At 39.3% G+C, this 16,498-nt stretch overlaps 3 protein-coding genes and 1 pseudogene across 5 annotated transcripts in view; all 4 read right to left on the bottom strand.

Moving 5' to 3' along the window:
- Positions 1-3,520, bottom strand: part of LOC146467125 (putative skeletal organic matrix protein 5) — an 89,177-nt gene extending 85,657 nt beyond the window's left edge. Inside the window, exon 1 of the mRNA XM_085126011.1 lies at positions 3,500-3,520. The gene's annotated coding sequence lies outside the window, so the exon portion shown is untranslated. The remainder of the gene's footprint in view (positions 1-3,499) is intronic.
- The window catches only part of LOC146467124 (putative skeletal organic matrix protein 5), a 44,260-nt gene extending 35,854 nt beyond the window's left edge, over positions 1-8,406 (bottom strand). The window contains exon 1 of one of the 2 annotated variants that reach the window (XM_085126012.1): positions 7,143-8,406. The gene's annotated coding sequence lies outside the window, so the exon portion shown is untranslated. Of the gene's footprint in view, positions 1-3,499; positions 3,602-7,142 lie in introns of those variants that run through there. The other variant, XM_085126015.1, reaches the window with a different exon arrangement.
- On the bottom strand, positions 5,566-9,919 carry LOC146467123 (putative skeletal organic matrix protein 5; annotated as a pseudogene). The gene is made up of 5 exons (XR_014867756.1): positions 9,830-9,919; positions 6,821-7,018; positions 6,522-6,564; positions 6,232-6,358; positions 5,566-6,146 (listed from the first exon to the last, which is right to left on the bottom strand). The product of XR_014867756.1 is annotated as a putative skeletal organic matrix protein 5 (transcript).
- Positions 9,920-13,088: 3,169 nt separating this feature from the next.
- Positions 13,089-15,040, bottom strand: LOC146467122 (putative skeletal organic matrix protein 5). Its single transcript, XM_085126008.1, has 4 exons — positions 14,485-15,040; positions 14,205-14,247; positions 13,882-14,008; positions 13,089-13,786 (listed from the first exon to the last, which is right to left on the bottom strand). Exons 1-4 carry the CDS (start codon positions 14,714-14,716, stop codon positions 13,271-13,273), a joined length of 918 nt encoding a protein of 305 aa, XP_084982134.1. The 5' UTR covers positions 14,717-15,040; the 3' UTR covers positions 13,089-13,270.
- Positions 15,041-16,498: the final 1,458 nt, after the last annotated feature.

The raw sequence follows: 16,498 nt of genomic DNA, 5'->3' as shown, positions 1-16,498 counted from the left end.
ACAATGTTGCACTATTTTTCAGTATTTTCGACAAACACAGAAAAACAAAAGCTTCGTTGGCAAGTGTTTTTATACAGCTGGGCATAGAGAAAAATTTTTGTTTCTACTTTCTGGTTATAAATGTATACAGAGGTAAAACAATAACGGACGCGTTTCACCCATGTGGCGAGTTGAGAAACGGCTGATGTTTACAGTGCGCGATTTTTTCAGTTTTTTATTGCAGTGGACTTTATTCGTAATATTTAAGGCAAATTCTGTTTTAGGTCACCCAAAAAGGGAGCATTTACACTTTCTAGCTTAAAAATAACGGTAGTTTGGAAGTGTAGCAAGATATGAGAGACAGGGTATTAATTTCACAGATTTCAAGTTGTTTCCCTGGGAACGGCTCTTTCACCTCACTTGAACGGCTCAATATAAACTCGAAAATTTCACCTGAAACGAATCATTTGATGACTTAATGCTAATATGGGGAGCTCTCAAGTTTAAAGCTTGTTATTTACGTGTATTAAAGCATGAAATGAAACCAGAGACCTTGGCTTTTATCTAAAAGCTTCCGTGAACTGTATTGACACGTGCAAAGTTACAGAAGGAACATGAAGTGCTGAAATGGCGAATTGTGTCAAAGTGCATTGCACACATCTCGACCTAGCGCGCTCGCTTTCCACGGGCCAAACTAAATATTTTAACATGATAAATAAGAAAAATTACCCGTTCAAAACAGGTATTTCATTACCAGTATATTCGTATACCCCCGATGATATGGTCATCTGAAATATGGCTAAAATCACTCTATCTAAGAAATAGCAAACATTGTATTCTTTACGTTGCTAACTTCGAATGAAAGAATGTTCAGGTCGAGATAAAATATGGTTTGGAAGCAAGCAAAAGGGATGTAAAAACGATTGTGAAAGTGTCAACTCGAGAAAACGTTGCGTTGTCTTGAACGAGAGTTTTAAAAATGTACTAATTTGCATAATTTCAATCGAGCCATCGGGCACTTTGAGGCCGATTTCGAACTTTTCTAATTTTTGCCGAAAAAAAATTTCGCTGGAACTTTTGAATATTATTTTTGAAAATAGTTCACCAAAAGGGTCTTTTGGGGCAAATAAAAAAAAAATTCGAATTTTCGCTTCTGTCGCCGGATTCTCGAAAGTTACTGACAACGGCTCTTAATATATTTAACGTGGTTGCTTTAGCTTGAAAGAGCAAAGAGTATAGCTAATCTACCACTTGTCTGCCGAAGGGTTGCCCCCAGGAACTGTGATATGCGGATGCGGAACATAGCCTCGAATCACTGACCTTCTAATCTTCCTAACGAACGTTTGTTAAAAAATGCGACTTCGACTCGCTTTTTTCTACTCAACCGCACCTCAACAAGTTCCGTAGTATTTATCGTAATAAAATCCACAGTTTTATTTTAACAAAAACAACAACAATAAGCGGAACTTCTTGCACATCTGGAGTGTAGTAGAGGATATACCTTTATGGGGACTGAATTCCCTTCCCACCGTCTTCTTTCCTTCTTTTCTTTTCCTAGTGCCGTGAAGATTTCTGTGCTACTTTTTTCAGTTGTCTGTATAACTTAGAGGGCAACTTTCCCGCCGCTTGTTTAGCAAAGGAAAATAAAATTGGGGGGTTAACAACACCTACTTCCTCTCACCCACCTCTTTTGAAATCATTCATTTGCGCAATTTGGCTCGTTTCTTTCGTTGATTGTGTCGATAATCGTCTAGTCTCAGAGACAGTGCTTTGATTAAATTTTGTTAAAGTTGTCGTGCTGGACCATTGCCTGTGTTCTATCTCGTCATGATTTTCACGCCATGGTGCTTTCATGTCCCAACCAAATGCCTTTTTAACAAAATTGTTCAATTCATCTTGCGAAATGCTTTAGTCTTTTCAGTTCTTTCACAGTTACATGTTACTTATACAGATTGACTGAAATCACACAACTTTATTTTGCATTCGACACGAATACTATTTAATTAATTGTAAGTTATGCTTTGATTTCATGTCTACACACTTGCATTTAATCAACAAGTCTAGGTACAACTAGATTAAAATCCGCGCACCCATTTAATTTATAATAATTTTAGGTAATAAAACAAAACGTAAACGAACCGACTCTTTTGAAATGATATCTTTTGCAAGTCACTTTAGCTTAGCATATTTAATTCCGTTGGACACGTAGCACAAAGTCTTGAGATGCAAATAACGGGAAAGTCACTCATATTAACTTTTCAGTGTACGTCTCGCTGAAAACATGAATTCTCCTAGCCTTTTTGCTGACATGTTATCAATGGCCACAAAGACAGAATGAAAGTATTCAATGTATTCAAGGCCGTGATTGTAAGGAGAAAATAAGCGTGCGTCAGAGCAGTCGTCTCCTTTCCGACAGCCGGCTGAAAACTCGTTCTTCGCGGAAGCATTCGTTCACTACTTCTACCACTTGAAGAGGAAACGACTGCTACCCAAGTTAAGAGAAAATAGACTTTGATTGTTTCCGAGGAGACAAATATGTCAATTGTGTTCATGAGAAACAAAACTTCTGAATACAGACCATTGTATGACTACCATTTGAATAATCTGATTTGTTTAAACTGCTAACCAAAACTGAATACATATTGAATAAGACATTTGACAGTTCCTTATTGAAAAATTGAACAAATGCAGGTATTACATTCAGTTAATGTATTAGTCACACTCAACATTTTAGCAAGCATTTATTTTGAACTTTTTCCAATTTAATTTCCTAGGTCTCTGCTCGGGAATAAAAAGCCACTTAATTCAGTTTTTGTTGGCCGTTTAATAGATGTAGAAAAAACCGTGACATCCCTTGTATCAAGCATGTTGTATGGATCACACGAATGCAGCCTGGACGCCTACTAAAAGTGGCCCTCTAACAGAGGTTCAATTTCCAGTAATCAATACTGAAATTTTTTTTCGGAACCCTCACTTGAAAAAAAGTGTCTGCTTAACCTTGAGATTTGTCTGTAATTTCAAAATGTCGCTGTTTGTGGCGGCTTGATCCCATGCTCAGTAAACTCCGAGGGTGAAACGTTCAGTTTTCATTGCCACTTTAGACAGCAACTGAAGTTGCGTTAAAAAGTGAAAGTAAAAGAAGCCCCTTTTCCCTATCAGTTCACCTTCCTTTTCGGAATTATTCCGTCATGCGATTTCGGCCCGTTTCAACTGACGCTTGTTTCGATTACCTTCTGGTCTCGAAGGTTACGCTTTGTTTCAATTCTTTTAAAGAAAATCACTGATTTCTTATACAAGTAGCACGCCAAGGTAGCTCATACCTAACTACGAACCACAGATCTTCTCTGTAATCCTAACACCGAAAGTTTAATTTCCACACACTAGCTTTTCATTACACAACCTTGCCTTCGCACGCCATGATAAACAGCCTACTATAATTCATAGTTTTCACAGAAGCATCCTTCCACCGGTGCCGTAAATCTTATGGATTGAATGATCATTATTACATTTCCTATCTTACTTCGATTTGCTGTTTCTTTTCCTTCTGTATTTCCTTAATTGTTCCGCCAAGGTTTCTGTGAGGGCACTCGCCGTTCGCGTTAACAGTTTCTTCATGGTTGCCATTTGCAGTGTGTTTATTTTTTTTTTCAGGGCGTCACGCCAACGTAAGTACACGTGTCGTATTTTCACAATTAATCGCATTTTGAAAAAAGTCGTCAATTCCTCTTTCGAAATTCTTCAGCTTTTTCAAAAGACATATTTTCGTTACACACTGACTAATTTGGTAAAACTTTCGACACCATTCGATAGGAACTGAGCATTGTTATGTTTTGTTTAATTTGAAATTTCAGGTTTACAATCGCGTTAGATCTCCATATCTTTAGTCATGAAAACCAATCATAGTTTTAAACAATCGCCTGTATTCCCTAATATTTTTACGTTACGGAAATGAAGCGTAACGATTCTTTTAAAACTAAAAACTCAAAATTCCTCCTGAGGAGGCAAGTCTTTAAGTTTTTGTTAATCAGTCAAGTTAGCGTTTAATTGCCGTAGGGACGGAGACTAAAACAGACTGAAATTGTCGAAATGCAAATTACAGAAAGGTCACTCATAGGAGACGAATTAATAAGTATTAAAACTGACTCTTCTGTAGACAAGGGGGTTTAGTTGCCAAACAAACTGTGCTGCTGCGTCGGTGGGGAGTCGAAACGAATGTTTGGTTTTGTCAATAAGGTAATATGGCCACCGTCAAGAGATTCGAGTGTTGACGTTTCGAGGCGTTAGCTTTCATCCGAAAGCGAACCCGGAATGTTTAGTTTTAAACAGAGTTGATATAAAGGTAATTTGACCAACATACTGAGGGATTCGAGTGCTTTGATATTTTATATCCATTTGTCCTTTGTCAAAGCGATTCTGAAGACAGACCATCACATAAATGACAACCGACTCGAGTTTTGACAGTTCTCTATAAGGAAGACGCATAAAAAAGGTTTTCTTTCGATTCTGGTAGATTTCTGGTTGCTGTCAAAATTGCGGTTACGAGCAAGGAATTTCTTTCAAGTAATATTTACATGGTAACCGTAACGGAAAACAACCTTTCTTGGCGAAGGAAAAGCCTCCTATGCATTTATGCTGCTTGTAAACCTGGTCGTTTTGGAGAAAAAAATTTGCCATTTTGCCTCAGTTGCGGGCTGTTTATGGTTTTTATATTGAGCAGTGGAGCCACGCTTTAGGTGGAAGCTAGTGACTTGAAAACCGAGAATAAATTAATTGAAGTGAGGGGCATTCATTGATTTTGTGGGTATTAAGGGTGCCGATTTGAAAGATGAATTTTTGTTGCCTTTCCTTTAGCCGCGACAGATCACCATGCGCTTGTAAGGTCGGTTTGTTATTTTTAGCAATATCTCGTAGTTGCTGGAGGAAAGGGTTACCAGGTCTGCTCTCTATTTCGCCAGTATATATCTTTTTGCATAATCGAGGTATATGCAAAATATTAAGTGATTTTGATAGATTGCTCTGGTCCCCATATGGTGCGCGCATTTGGGATTAAAGGACAAGTCTTGCATGGTGCGTGGAGGCACTTCAAAAGTACCAGACTGATCGTCGGATTCCATTACGCTTCTAACTCTAAAATGGCTAATATATTCTTGTCACGTTTAAAAATTCCATCGGTTTCAGTTTCCTAAGCCAGTCTTTGGTAGGCGTGTCTGTTTGTCCAATACTCAGAAAAATAACTAGTCAGTCAATAAAGCCAGGCTGTCAGTTTATCGCTGAGGAATTTATTAAGCATATTGGCTGATTGGAAATTATTCATTCTTCAATGCTACGAAACTATCTCAGGGAGATAAACTCTAGCTTTTTATCCTTTTTTTAATTCTGTCAGATAGTCAGTCAGTCAGTCAGTCAGACAGTCAGTCGGTCGGACGGTCAGTCGGTCAGTAAGTCAGTCAGTCAGTCGGTCAGTCAGTTAGTCAGTCAGCAGTCAGTCAGTCAGTCAGTCAGTCGGTCGGTCGGTTGGTCGGTCGGTCAGTCAGTCAGTCAGTCAGTCAGTCCAGAAAGTTAATTGACTTCAATGACAGCCAAGAATAGTTAATAAACTCTCCATCTTTATTTTAAAAGTGGATGTTTTTTGTACATTTTATGTACGAGTTAGTTCCACTCTACTGAACCAAGATGTATCCCATGGCTTTGATCTTCGTTTTTCCATCGTGTCCATTGTTTCCACATGTGTTGGAGTCATCACTGATCCCTCCAGTACCAAAGCCGATTCTGGAATCAGGGCTTGCACACTCCCTCTCGTTGTTTCCAAGGATACCGATTCTTGCTTTAGAGTGGCCCTTACGGCTACCGGCAGTGTTGAACCCTTCTTTGTTACAGTTGGTTTGCAAGGACGCCCGAGAACCAATCAGCGTCTTCCACGTGTTACGACCCAGTGACGTTGCACGGTATATCCCGTCAGCAATCAGTGCGTACAGTGAGTTGGCCTGCTTATTGATGACGAGGAACTTGATCTGCTGACCGATCTTCATACCAAGGCAGATCTTGGAGAAGGCTGTGTTCCAGTAGGTAGGCAGCTTGGTCTGTTGTGTGTCGAACCCAGTCTTCCCTCCAGCAGAGTTATAGGCATTTCTGTTGGTCCAAAAAGCAGAATCTTAATGGAACGTTTTCTGCAATAGAAAGAAGGAAAATAAGTCAACTGTCAGATGTTAATTATCTGTACATCGTTTGTAAAAGATGAAGAGAACTACATACCTTTGTGCCGTCAATCTTCATGGCCAGCGTCCACCCTCCATTTCCGCATCCAAAGTTGCCCATGTGGCAGTAAACAGGAATCTTCTGTGAACCAAACATCAGCGGATACACTTGGCTTTGGGTGGAACTGGAAAGGAAGAGAAACAGTGTATATTAAAGTGGTAAGGAAGTGTTATCGTTAGCTTTTTGTTTTCTTTTATTGTTGGGGAGTCTCAGAATTTTGAAAATGGGGTCAAGTATTCAAATCTGAACCTTTCCTTTGTCTCGCTTAGTTCGCGGAATGTACCCACCTGTGTTTTTCATACTGTTCCTTACATGACGAGGCAGGAACGGCTGTGAAAAAGGCAAAAACCCAGTTAGATGTAGTTTGAAAAAATATCACGATGAATACTGACATTGGCCTTCTATTTGTCCCTCTGTTGATTGATGCACGAGGGACAAAAGACACGAGGAAGGGAACTAAGGCGTGGACCCGCGCGATATTTTCCCACTCGCGCGACTTTCTTGAACTGCGCTTAGTAAAGAAACAGTAGCGATTTTAAACTTTCTCAAGGGAAGACGGAGAAAACACTGGAGACAAATAATTTACCTGGTGGCAGTGTAGGTGAAGGCTTGTTCACCACAGCAATGAGACTTCCCAGTTTAGTTTGCAGCATTTTAATGGCGTCGTTTGCGTCCGAATCCTGAAGCAGGTTACACATCAGATTACAAACCATTATCTTATCGTACGGTTTGGTGCAAGAATTGGAGCGGTTGTTGGCGCCATTCACGGTCAGGACGAGGAAAACTGCAAGGAAATAAACTTGGATAGGCAAACGCATTTTGAGAACTCAGTGAACGCGGTACGGTTTTGAGCTGCTCAACAAAGATTGAAAGTCCTGTGGATTGCTGACTGTTATGACTAATAACACGTTAGCTGCAGTTACTTAAGTTCAAGGTTTCAACCGAGAAGGTTGTGTTTACAATGCGGGAAGATTTTCTTGTTGCTTTCCCGTCCAATCAGCTTTGTCCAAGTTATTGTTATCTCAACTCGCCTCAGTACCTCTCGCTTTCATCAGCGAATTATTTACTCAAGTTTTATATCGCACACATCTTCCTACATTCTCGTTGATTATCTTGCTTAAAATGAGCAAAATTCAAGGGAAGAAAAACCTTTATCGAGTAAAAAAATAAATAAAATAAAATAAAGTAAAATGAAAATTAAGAGGTGAAATGTTACATTACTAATATCTAGATTTGTAGCGCCATAATATAAAAACGTTCCACGCCTAGAAAGACTATACAGCTGTAGTTTAATATATGTAACACGGTTGGTATAGCTTGAAACAGCGAAGCGTATAACTAATCTACCACTTGTCTGCCGAAGGGTTGTCCCCAGGGAACTGTGATATGCGGATGCGGAACATAGCCTCGAATCACTGGCCTTCCAATCTTCTTAACGAACGTTTGTTAAAAACTGTGGCTGCCACTCGCTTTTATATACTCAACCGCACCTCAACAACTTCTAATATTTATCCTAATAGAATCCACAGTTTTAATATAACATCAACAACAACAATAAGAGGAACTTCTTGCACATCTGAAGTGCAGTAGACGGTATACCTCGATGGGGACTGAATTCCCTTCTCACCGTCTTCTTTCCTTCTTCTCTCGTCCTAGTACCGTGAAGATTTCTGTGCTACTTCTTTTGTCTGTAACTTAGAGGGCAACTTTCCCGCCGCTCGGTTAACAAAGGAAAAAAAAATTTGGGGGTTAACACCACCTCCTTGCTCTCACCTACCTCTTTTGGAATCATTCATTTGCGCAATTTGGCTCGTTTCTTTTGTCGATTAATTGTGTCGATAACCGTCTAGTCTCAGAGACAGTGCTTTGATTAAATTCTGTTAAAGCAAGTCGTTTTGGACCTTTGCCTGTGTTTATTCTCGCCATGCATGATTTTCTCGTCAGGGTGCTTTCATGTCCTCACTAAATGCATTTTTAACAAAATTCTTCAATTCTTCTTGCGAAATGCTTTAGTCTTTTTGTTTCACAGTTACATGTTACTTATACAGATTGACTGAAATCACAAAACTTTATTCAGCATTCGACACAAATACTAGCTATTAATTGTTATGCTTTAATTTCATGTTTACACACTTGCATTTGCTCAACAAGTCCGAGGTGTTACAACGAGATTAAAATCCGCCTACCCGTTTAATTTAAAATAATTTTAGGGAATAAAAGAAAACGAGGACTGACGAACCGACTCTTTTGAAATCTCACCTGATGGTATCTTTTAAAAGTCAGTTTAGTTTATATCATATTTAATTCCGTTGGACACAAAGAACAAAGTTTTGAGATGCAAATAACGGGAAGGTCACTCGTATTAACTTTTTAGTGTCTTGCTGAAAACCTGAATTCTCCTAGCCTTTTTGCTGACATGTTATCAATGGCCACAAAGACAGAATGAAAGTATTCAATGTATTCAAGGCGGAGATTGTAAGGAGAAAATAAGCCTGCGTCAGAGCAGGCGTTCTCTTTCTGAGAGCGCTAGAAACTCGTTCTCCCCTGAAGCATTCGTTCACTACTTCTACCGCCTGAAGAGGAAACGACTACTACGCAAGTTAAGAGAAAATAGACTTTGATTATTTCCGAGGAGACAAACATGTTGGTTGTGTTCATGAGAAACAAACTTCTGAATACAGACCATTGTATCGGTGTCATTTGAAATATCGGAGTTGTTTAAACTGCTAACCAAAACCGAATACATGTTGATTAAGACATCTGACAGCTCCTTATTACAAAATTAATAAATGCACGTATTACATTCCGTTAATGTGTTTATTTGCACTCAACATTTTAGCTTGCATTTATTTTGAACTCTTTCCTTTCGTAGGTATCTGCTCGGCAATAAAAAGCCACTGAATTCAGTTTTTGTTGGTCGTTTAGACGTAGAAAAAGCCGTGATATCGATCCCTTGTATAGATGGTATGAAAGTAGCCCCGACGGACGCCTACTAAAAGTGGCCCTCTAACAGAGGTTTTATTTCCAGCCATCAATACTGAATTTTTTTTTTCGGAGCCCTCACTTAAAAGAAAGTATCCGCCTAACCGAGAGGTTTGTCTGTAATTTCCAAAATGTCCGGCCGCTGTTTCTGGCCGCTTGATTCCATGCTCAGTCATTAAACGGCCCGAGGGTGAAACGTTCAGTTATTATTGCGACTTTAGAGGTCAACTGAAGTTACGTTAGTGAAAATGAAAGAGCCTCTCTTTCCCCCTATTTCACCTTCCTTTTCGGAATTATTCCGTCGTGTGATTTAAGGCTCGTTTCAACTGACACTAATGTTTCGATTACCTTCTGGTCTCGAAAGTGACGCTTTGTTTCAATTGTTTTAAACAAAAGTTATACAAGTCGCACGCCGAGGTAGCTCATACCTAGCCACGAACCACAGATCTTCTCAGTAATCCTAAGATCGAACCAGTTGGAACAATTGATCACACAACCGTGCCTTCGCACGCCATGATAAACAGCCTACTATAATTCATAGTTTTCACAGAAGCATCGTTCTACCGGCGCCGTAAATGTTATGGATTTATAATTATTGTATTTCTTATCTTACCTCGATCTGTTGTTTCTTTTCCTTCTGTCTTTCCTTACTTGTTCCTCCAAGTTTTCTGTGAGTGTACTCGCCGTTTGAACAATTTCTTTATGGTGGCCATTTGCAGTGTGTTTATTGATTTTCTTCAGCGCGTCACGCTAACGTAAGTACACGTGTCTTTTTCTCAATTAAACCCATCTTGAAAAAAAGTCGTCAATTCTTCTCGCGAAATGCTTCAGCTTTTTCTTAAGACACATTTCTGTTATTAACTGACTAATTTGGTAAAACTTTCGACACCAGTCGATAGGAATACCATTGTTATGTTTTGTTTAATTTGAAATTTCAAGTTTACAATCACGTTAGATCACCATATCTTTAGTCACTAGTGAAAAACAATCATAGTTTTAAACAATCGGTCTGTTTTTCCTAACATTTTAAAAAAACTCAAAACTCAAAACTCCTCCTGAGGACGGCAAGTCTTTAAGTTTTTTGTAAATCAGTCAAGTTAGCAGATTTAATTGCCGTAGGGACGAAGACTAAAACAGTCTGAAATTGTCGAAATGCAAATTACAGGAAGGTCACTCAAATAAAACTGACACTTCTGTAGACAAGGGTTTTAGTTTCTAAAGAAACTGTGCTGCTGCGTCGGTGGGGAGTGGAAACAAATATTTGGTTTTATCAATAAGGTAATTTGGCCACCGTAAAGAGATTCGAGTGTTTATGTTTCGAGCGTTAGCTTTCGTCAAAGCGAATCCCGAATGCTTGGTTTATCAACAGAGTCAGTTGAAAAAGTAATTTGGCTACCGTACTGTGGGATTCGAGTGCTTTATAGCGTTTTGAACACTTTGTCAAAGCGATTCTGAAGACTGACCATTGTATGAATGGCAACTGACTCAAAGGAGTTGTTTCTGAAACAAACAGCAATAACAACCCCAACAAAAAACAAACACATCGAAATTCGACGATTCTGGAAAAAGAGACGCCAATTTATTCTGACAGTTGAATTTTTACGTAATTATTTAATTTTCTGTGTCAACCATCTTGAAATGTGTGACGAAAAGGATATGGGGCCAAGACATGGCTGGCCATGGTTATTGCAGTTTGAGTACACAGATACAGATTTTCCAAATTTTCTAGTCCATCCTACCGTGCGGTCGGCGCTTCTGAAATTGAAAACACCCGATCAAGCTTTCATACGTCATTAATACCTACGTTTGCCTGTGATTAGTTGTGCAGAACAAGAGAAATACTACAAAAAGTCTTCATTCAAGGCACAAGGAAATGTTTACCATTATCAATTAAGGTAACTTATTGCTTGAGCAATCATTTTTAGATGCTGAATAGAAATGAATGGTTTTAATTCTATATTTTTGCATGTGCAAAAGCGAACTGAAAATGAAAGAATGCCATGTGTACTCATCTAACACATTTGCTCTTTAAAGAAACAAGATAAACTATCTTTTAATTTTTTTACCATTTAAGAGCTTGCAGTAGTACACCAGTTGGGCTGTCAGTATACCTGACCATCAGACTTGTTCGGTTAGTAAACCCTGTTAGTCTATTAGTCGACTATCATTCAGTCAATAAGAGAACTTCAGTAGATTGTGCTACTAGTACGAACTGACACGAGTACGAGTTTTTCCAATAGAGAAAGAGAGCGCGCTTGAACCAGTGTCATTTTGGCGGGAAAAGGAGACAGCCGTCGTCATGGTACTATGAGGTTTTGTGAGAATGACGTAGTGGCGAAAGTAAGTCGTCAAACCGTGAGTGATCTCGTCATTTTGGAATCACGAAAAGGCTTAGCTATCATCATTAAAAACAACTGCGTCAAGTTCGTCGCTCACTGAATAGTAAAATGAAGCGGCCCTTCCAATTCCCGGCATATATCATCTCATCTTAGTACTTCGCCAAAAAGAGTTGAAGTCTTATTAGAAGTCATATTGCTACTAGAATCTGAAGGCTCTAGTAAGTGTATCAGTCAACAAGTTTGAGAGGGGTGTACACGTTATGTTTAAAATAGGAAAGGATTTTTAGACATTGATCATGTAATATTGTTTTCCATTAGTTGTCTTATATTTTGTTACTATTTCAACCATCTCATTTAAACAAGACGAAAACCTGCCTTTGTAGAGTACCGTGATCACAATAGCGATCCATCCATCCAACCACCTCAAGTACAATGTATTCATGTCCAACCAGCCAGCCGGTCCGGTTACTTAGTCATTCAATTAGTTAAGACAGTAGCCAGTCTTTCATTAACTTATCACTTAATTACTCAGACAATTACCTACTCAATCAATCAATCAATCAATCAATCAATCAATCAATTAATCGGTGAGTGTATTGTTCAGTCTGTTTATCCCTGGACTATTTTGACAGCCATTTATCAAGTCCATTGTCCAATCAGTCAATCAGACAGTTTGATCATTAAATTCAGTTACTTGTTGGTCAATGAGTGAGTCCGTTGGTTTTGTCAATCCAGAAATCAGCGTGCCAGTCAGTTTGGTTATTAAATCCACTTTTTTTGCCTGAATGTAATCAATTGTTTAGTTGATCAGTCAGCCTATTAGCGTAGCAGGCCGGCCCTTGGTTTCTCAGATGGTCATTGGACAACAAGGAAGACCAATGAACAAGTGTCTTGATTTCTGTATGAAGTGTGGCAATCTATTTTCACACAAATACATTCGTGACTTCCTGTCAGTGCCCCAATCTCTGATTGGCCGAACCTTAATTAGTCATTGAAATTTGCATAATAGCCATAAATATTAAGTGTGTGTTGTGTTTCGAAAATCGTTCAGACAGATTTTGTCTTTCAGTGAATTATTGTCATTTGGCATGGCCACTCATAAGCCTATACCCCAATCGTTCAGTTAATACATAAGTCAAAAACTGTGTTACTAAGGTAGTTGAACAGTCAGTTGGTCAATTATTCAGTAAGTTGCTTAGACAGTAAGTCAGCAAGTCAGACATTTGGTCATTTATTTAGTCATTAGTCTGTCGAGGGGCACACCAGGCTGCTACTAGGGTTTCTCCGGCCTGTTTTCCCTAATAACATTAACATGGATATATTTTTACAAGGCAGACTTGTTAGCCAAGCGCTAAACCTCCAACCTGGAGGGCCAGGGTGCTGCTCGATCTGGCCCCTCCCCAGTAGACCAGTCTGGTATGGTTGAATCTACAAGGAGCGGACCATCTCTAGGGGTCATGAGGGCACACAAACTAGCCTCCCCAAGACGCCAGGTCAATCCACTAAGGGAAGACGGACAGACTGTAAACCAGCGCACAAAACAGCCGAGTGTCAATCTCTCAGTCATTGAGTAAGTTAGTCAATCAAACAGTAAATCAGTACTCAATAAAAGCCTTTTATTAAATCAATAGCTATGTTGTACAGTAATGTACCAGTCAGCCTTAAATTCAGCCGTCTGCTTAGGTCGATTGTAGAGGAAACGACTTAGTTCCACTCTATTGAACCAAAATGTATCCCATGGCTTTGGTCCTCTTGGTTCCATTATCTCCCCATGAACCATCATTTCCACATGTGTTGGAATTGTCTTGATAGCCACCAGTACCAAACCCGATTCTGGAGTCAGGGGTTATGCAGTCGTTCTGGTTGTTTCCCAGGATTCCAATTCTTGCTCTGGAAGAGCCCTTTTCCTTACCGATAATATTGAATCCTTCTTTGTTACATCTGGTCTGCAAGGACGCCCGAGAACCAATCAGCGTCTTCCACGTGTTACGACCCAGTGACGTTGCACGGTATTTCCCGTCAGCAATCAGTGCGTGCAGTGAGTTGGCCTGCTTATTGATGACGAGGAACTTGATCTGCTGACCGATCTTCATACCGAGGCAGATCTTGGAGAAGGCTGTGTTCCAGTAGGTAGGCAGCTTGGTCTGTTGTGTGTCGAACCCAGTCTTTCCTCCTGCAAGGTTATAGGCATTTCTGTTGCTCCAGAAAGGGGAATCGAAATGGAAAGTTTTCTGAAATAGAAAGAAGGAAAATTAGTCAACTGTCAGATGTTCAATAGTTGAACAGCGTTTGTAAAAAATGATATCGTCAGAGGACAGCTGAATACCTTTGTGCCGTCAATCTTCATGGCCAGCGTCCACCCTCCATCTCCACATCCAAAGTTGCCCATGTGACAGTAAACAGGAATCTTTTGTGAACCAAACATCAGCGGATACACTTGGCTTTTGGTGGAACTGGAAAGGGAGAGAAATGGTGTAAGTTAAAATAATAAGGAGGTGTTATCTTTGCCTTTTTTCTTTAATTGTTATGGGAGATTCAGAATTTTAAAATGTTGGCCTGGTATTCCAATTGGAACCTTCCTTTGTAGGAATTCATTGTCTTGCTTAGTCAGCGGAATGTGGCTTAACTAAAGTACACCTCAAAACCCACCTGCGGTTTTCATATTGTTCCTTGCAGGAAGAGGCGGGAACGGCTGTTAAAACATAAAGATCCGGTTAGATGTAGTTTTAAAAATTTCAAAACGAAAACATTAGACTCACTGATTGATACGCGAGACACGAAAGAGACGAACGAGGAATTTATGCTGTGGACACGCGCGAAGTTTTCCCTCTCGCGCGACTTTTTCGAACTGCGCTTAGTGATGCAACTGTAGTGATTAAAACCTATGGAAAGGAAAGACAGGAAAAACACTACAGACAAATCATTTTACCTGGTGGCAGAGTAGGTGAAGGTTTGTTGACCACTGCAATGAGACTTTCCAGTTTAGTTTGCAGCATTTTAATGGCGTCGTTTGCGTCCGAATCCTGAAGCAGGTTACACATCAGATTACAAACCATCATCTTGTCGTACGGTTTGGCGCAAGATTTGGAGGAGTTGTTGGCGCCATTCACGGTCAGGACGAGGAAAACTGCAAGGAAATAAACTTGGATAGGCAAACGCATTTTTGAGAAATTCAATGAACGGTTTTGAGCTGCTCAGCAAAGATTGAAAGTCCTGTGGATTGCTGACTGTTATGACTAATAACACGTAGGCTGCATTTTCTTAAGTTCAAGGCAACCGAGAAGATTGTATTAACAATGCGGGAATATTTTCTCGCTTCGAGCGGCGTCCAATCAGTGTCTTCTAAGGTTATTTTTATCTTCATTCGCCTCATTAGCTTTTGGCATCATCAGTAAATTTAAAATTATTCGAGTTGGATTTTGTAAACAAGTTATCCCAATCTCGCAGATGTTGGGGAAAATGGACAAAATTTACAGAATGAAGAACCTCTGCGCAAGGGAAACTATAAAAGTAAAGAGAAAATTGTCTAAATGCTGTTAATTTAGCGGTTGTATTATGTATTTTGGAATTCAGGGGAAAATAATGAGATGCAAAGAAACGTTAGCAAGTGAAATAAAGGAGCTGTCTAAATTATCTTTTGAATTATTCCGTCTGTTGCGTTTTCCATCCTTTTAGTTTTCACTGTACTGGTTGCAATCGTTCTACGACGGGGCAATTACCGGAACCTTCATTTTGTCGTACGGTTTGGCACAAGAATTGAAGGATTTGTCGCCATTCACGGTTTGAGGACGAGGAAGACTGCGAGAACATAAGCTTGGAAAGACAAACGCATTATGAGACGGCTCAGATAGAGTTGTTAGACGTTCAAAAACGAAGTTCTATTGATTAACGGCTCTCGTAACTAATGGGTAGATTTGCCCTTACTTAATTCCAAGAAAGCAGAGAAGATTGTGTTTACATTGCAGGAATATATTCTTGCTTGCAGCCCCGCTTCTCAAGATTATTTATATCTTGCGGCTCGCATCATTACCCTTGGCATCATCAGTGAATTTAAAATTTATACTGAAGTTGGATTTTGTAAACAACATCTTCTAATTTTCCCGTAGATGTGGAGGAAAAAAGCCAAATATTACAGACCGAAAGACCTTAACGCGCGTAAAACAAATACGTTAGAGTGATAACAATAAATTACATAAGTTCTGTTTTAGCGGTTGTATTATGTGCTTGGAATGATCGAGTCAGAGGCGACGGAACGTTAGCAAGTGAAATGAAGGAGTTGTCTGAATTCAGCGGCTCTTTTGAACCAACTCGACAGATACGTTATCCACTATTGTAGTTTTTGATGGTTGCGAAGTGTCTACGACAAAGCAATTTGACGATAAGATTCAAATACGTATTAATAACATATATTTTTTTTTCCTCTGATCGTGAGCGGAAGGTATTCTGAAAATGCTACAATCCGCTTGGCTCAAGGAGCGGACAGAATTTTCATATCAGCCCTTTCATAGGGCCGATTGACTCTATATACAATGTAATAAAATGACCACCATGATTAAATTTCATTAGCCTTCCACTTTGCAATGAGTTTTGATCTTTATGCCAATTGCTGTTGGAAGCTATACCCCCAATGAATTATTAATCTTAAAGAGACTCACTTCTCAGCTTTTATAATAAGATTGTAAAAAAAAAAAAAAAAAAAGAAAGAAAAACTGCTTTTGTATATTAAAAAAGAAATCATCCCCAAGGTGGTGAGTTCTTTTTATTTATATAGCATGTTGCACAGAACAAAGATTTCATTTAGGGTGACCATGTGAACCGATAATTATCATTAGAGACCAGGGTGGTATCAAGAGACTACTGAAAATATACACAACAGAGGTAAATAAATTAAATTGGTTCCATGGACCTTTACTACACACCAGTAATAAACAGTAAAACTTTCA

This window comes from Pavona decussata, unplaced genomic scaffold, assembly GCF_977016875.1.
Source record: "Pavona decussata unplaced genomic scaffold, jaPavDecu1.1 SCAFFOLD_137, whole genome shotgun sequence".
Lineage (NCBI taxonomy): Eukaryota > Metazoa > Cnidaria > Anthozoa > Scleractinia > Agariciidae > Pavona > Pavona decussata.
Note: the sequence above shows the minus strand (reverse complement) of the source record. Positions and strands in the feature narration are given on the sequence as shown.

Excerpts from the sequence above, each read along its gene's own strand:
- LOC146467122 (XM_085126008.1), bottom strand. The coding sequence starts at position 14,716 with ATGCGTTTGCCTATCCAAGTTTATTTCCTTGCAGTTTTCCTCGTCCTG. Across the intron at positions 14,248-14,484 it reads TTCACCTACTCTGCCACCAG|CCGTTCCCGCCTCTTCCTGC; the intron begins GTAAAATGATTT and ends ATGTTTTAACAG. Across the intron at positions 13,787-13,881 it reads TGAAGATTGACGGCACAAAG|AAAACTTTCCATTTCGATTC; the intron begins GTATTCAGCTGT and ends TTTCTATTTCAG.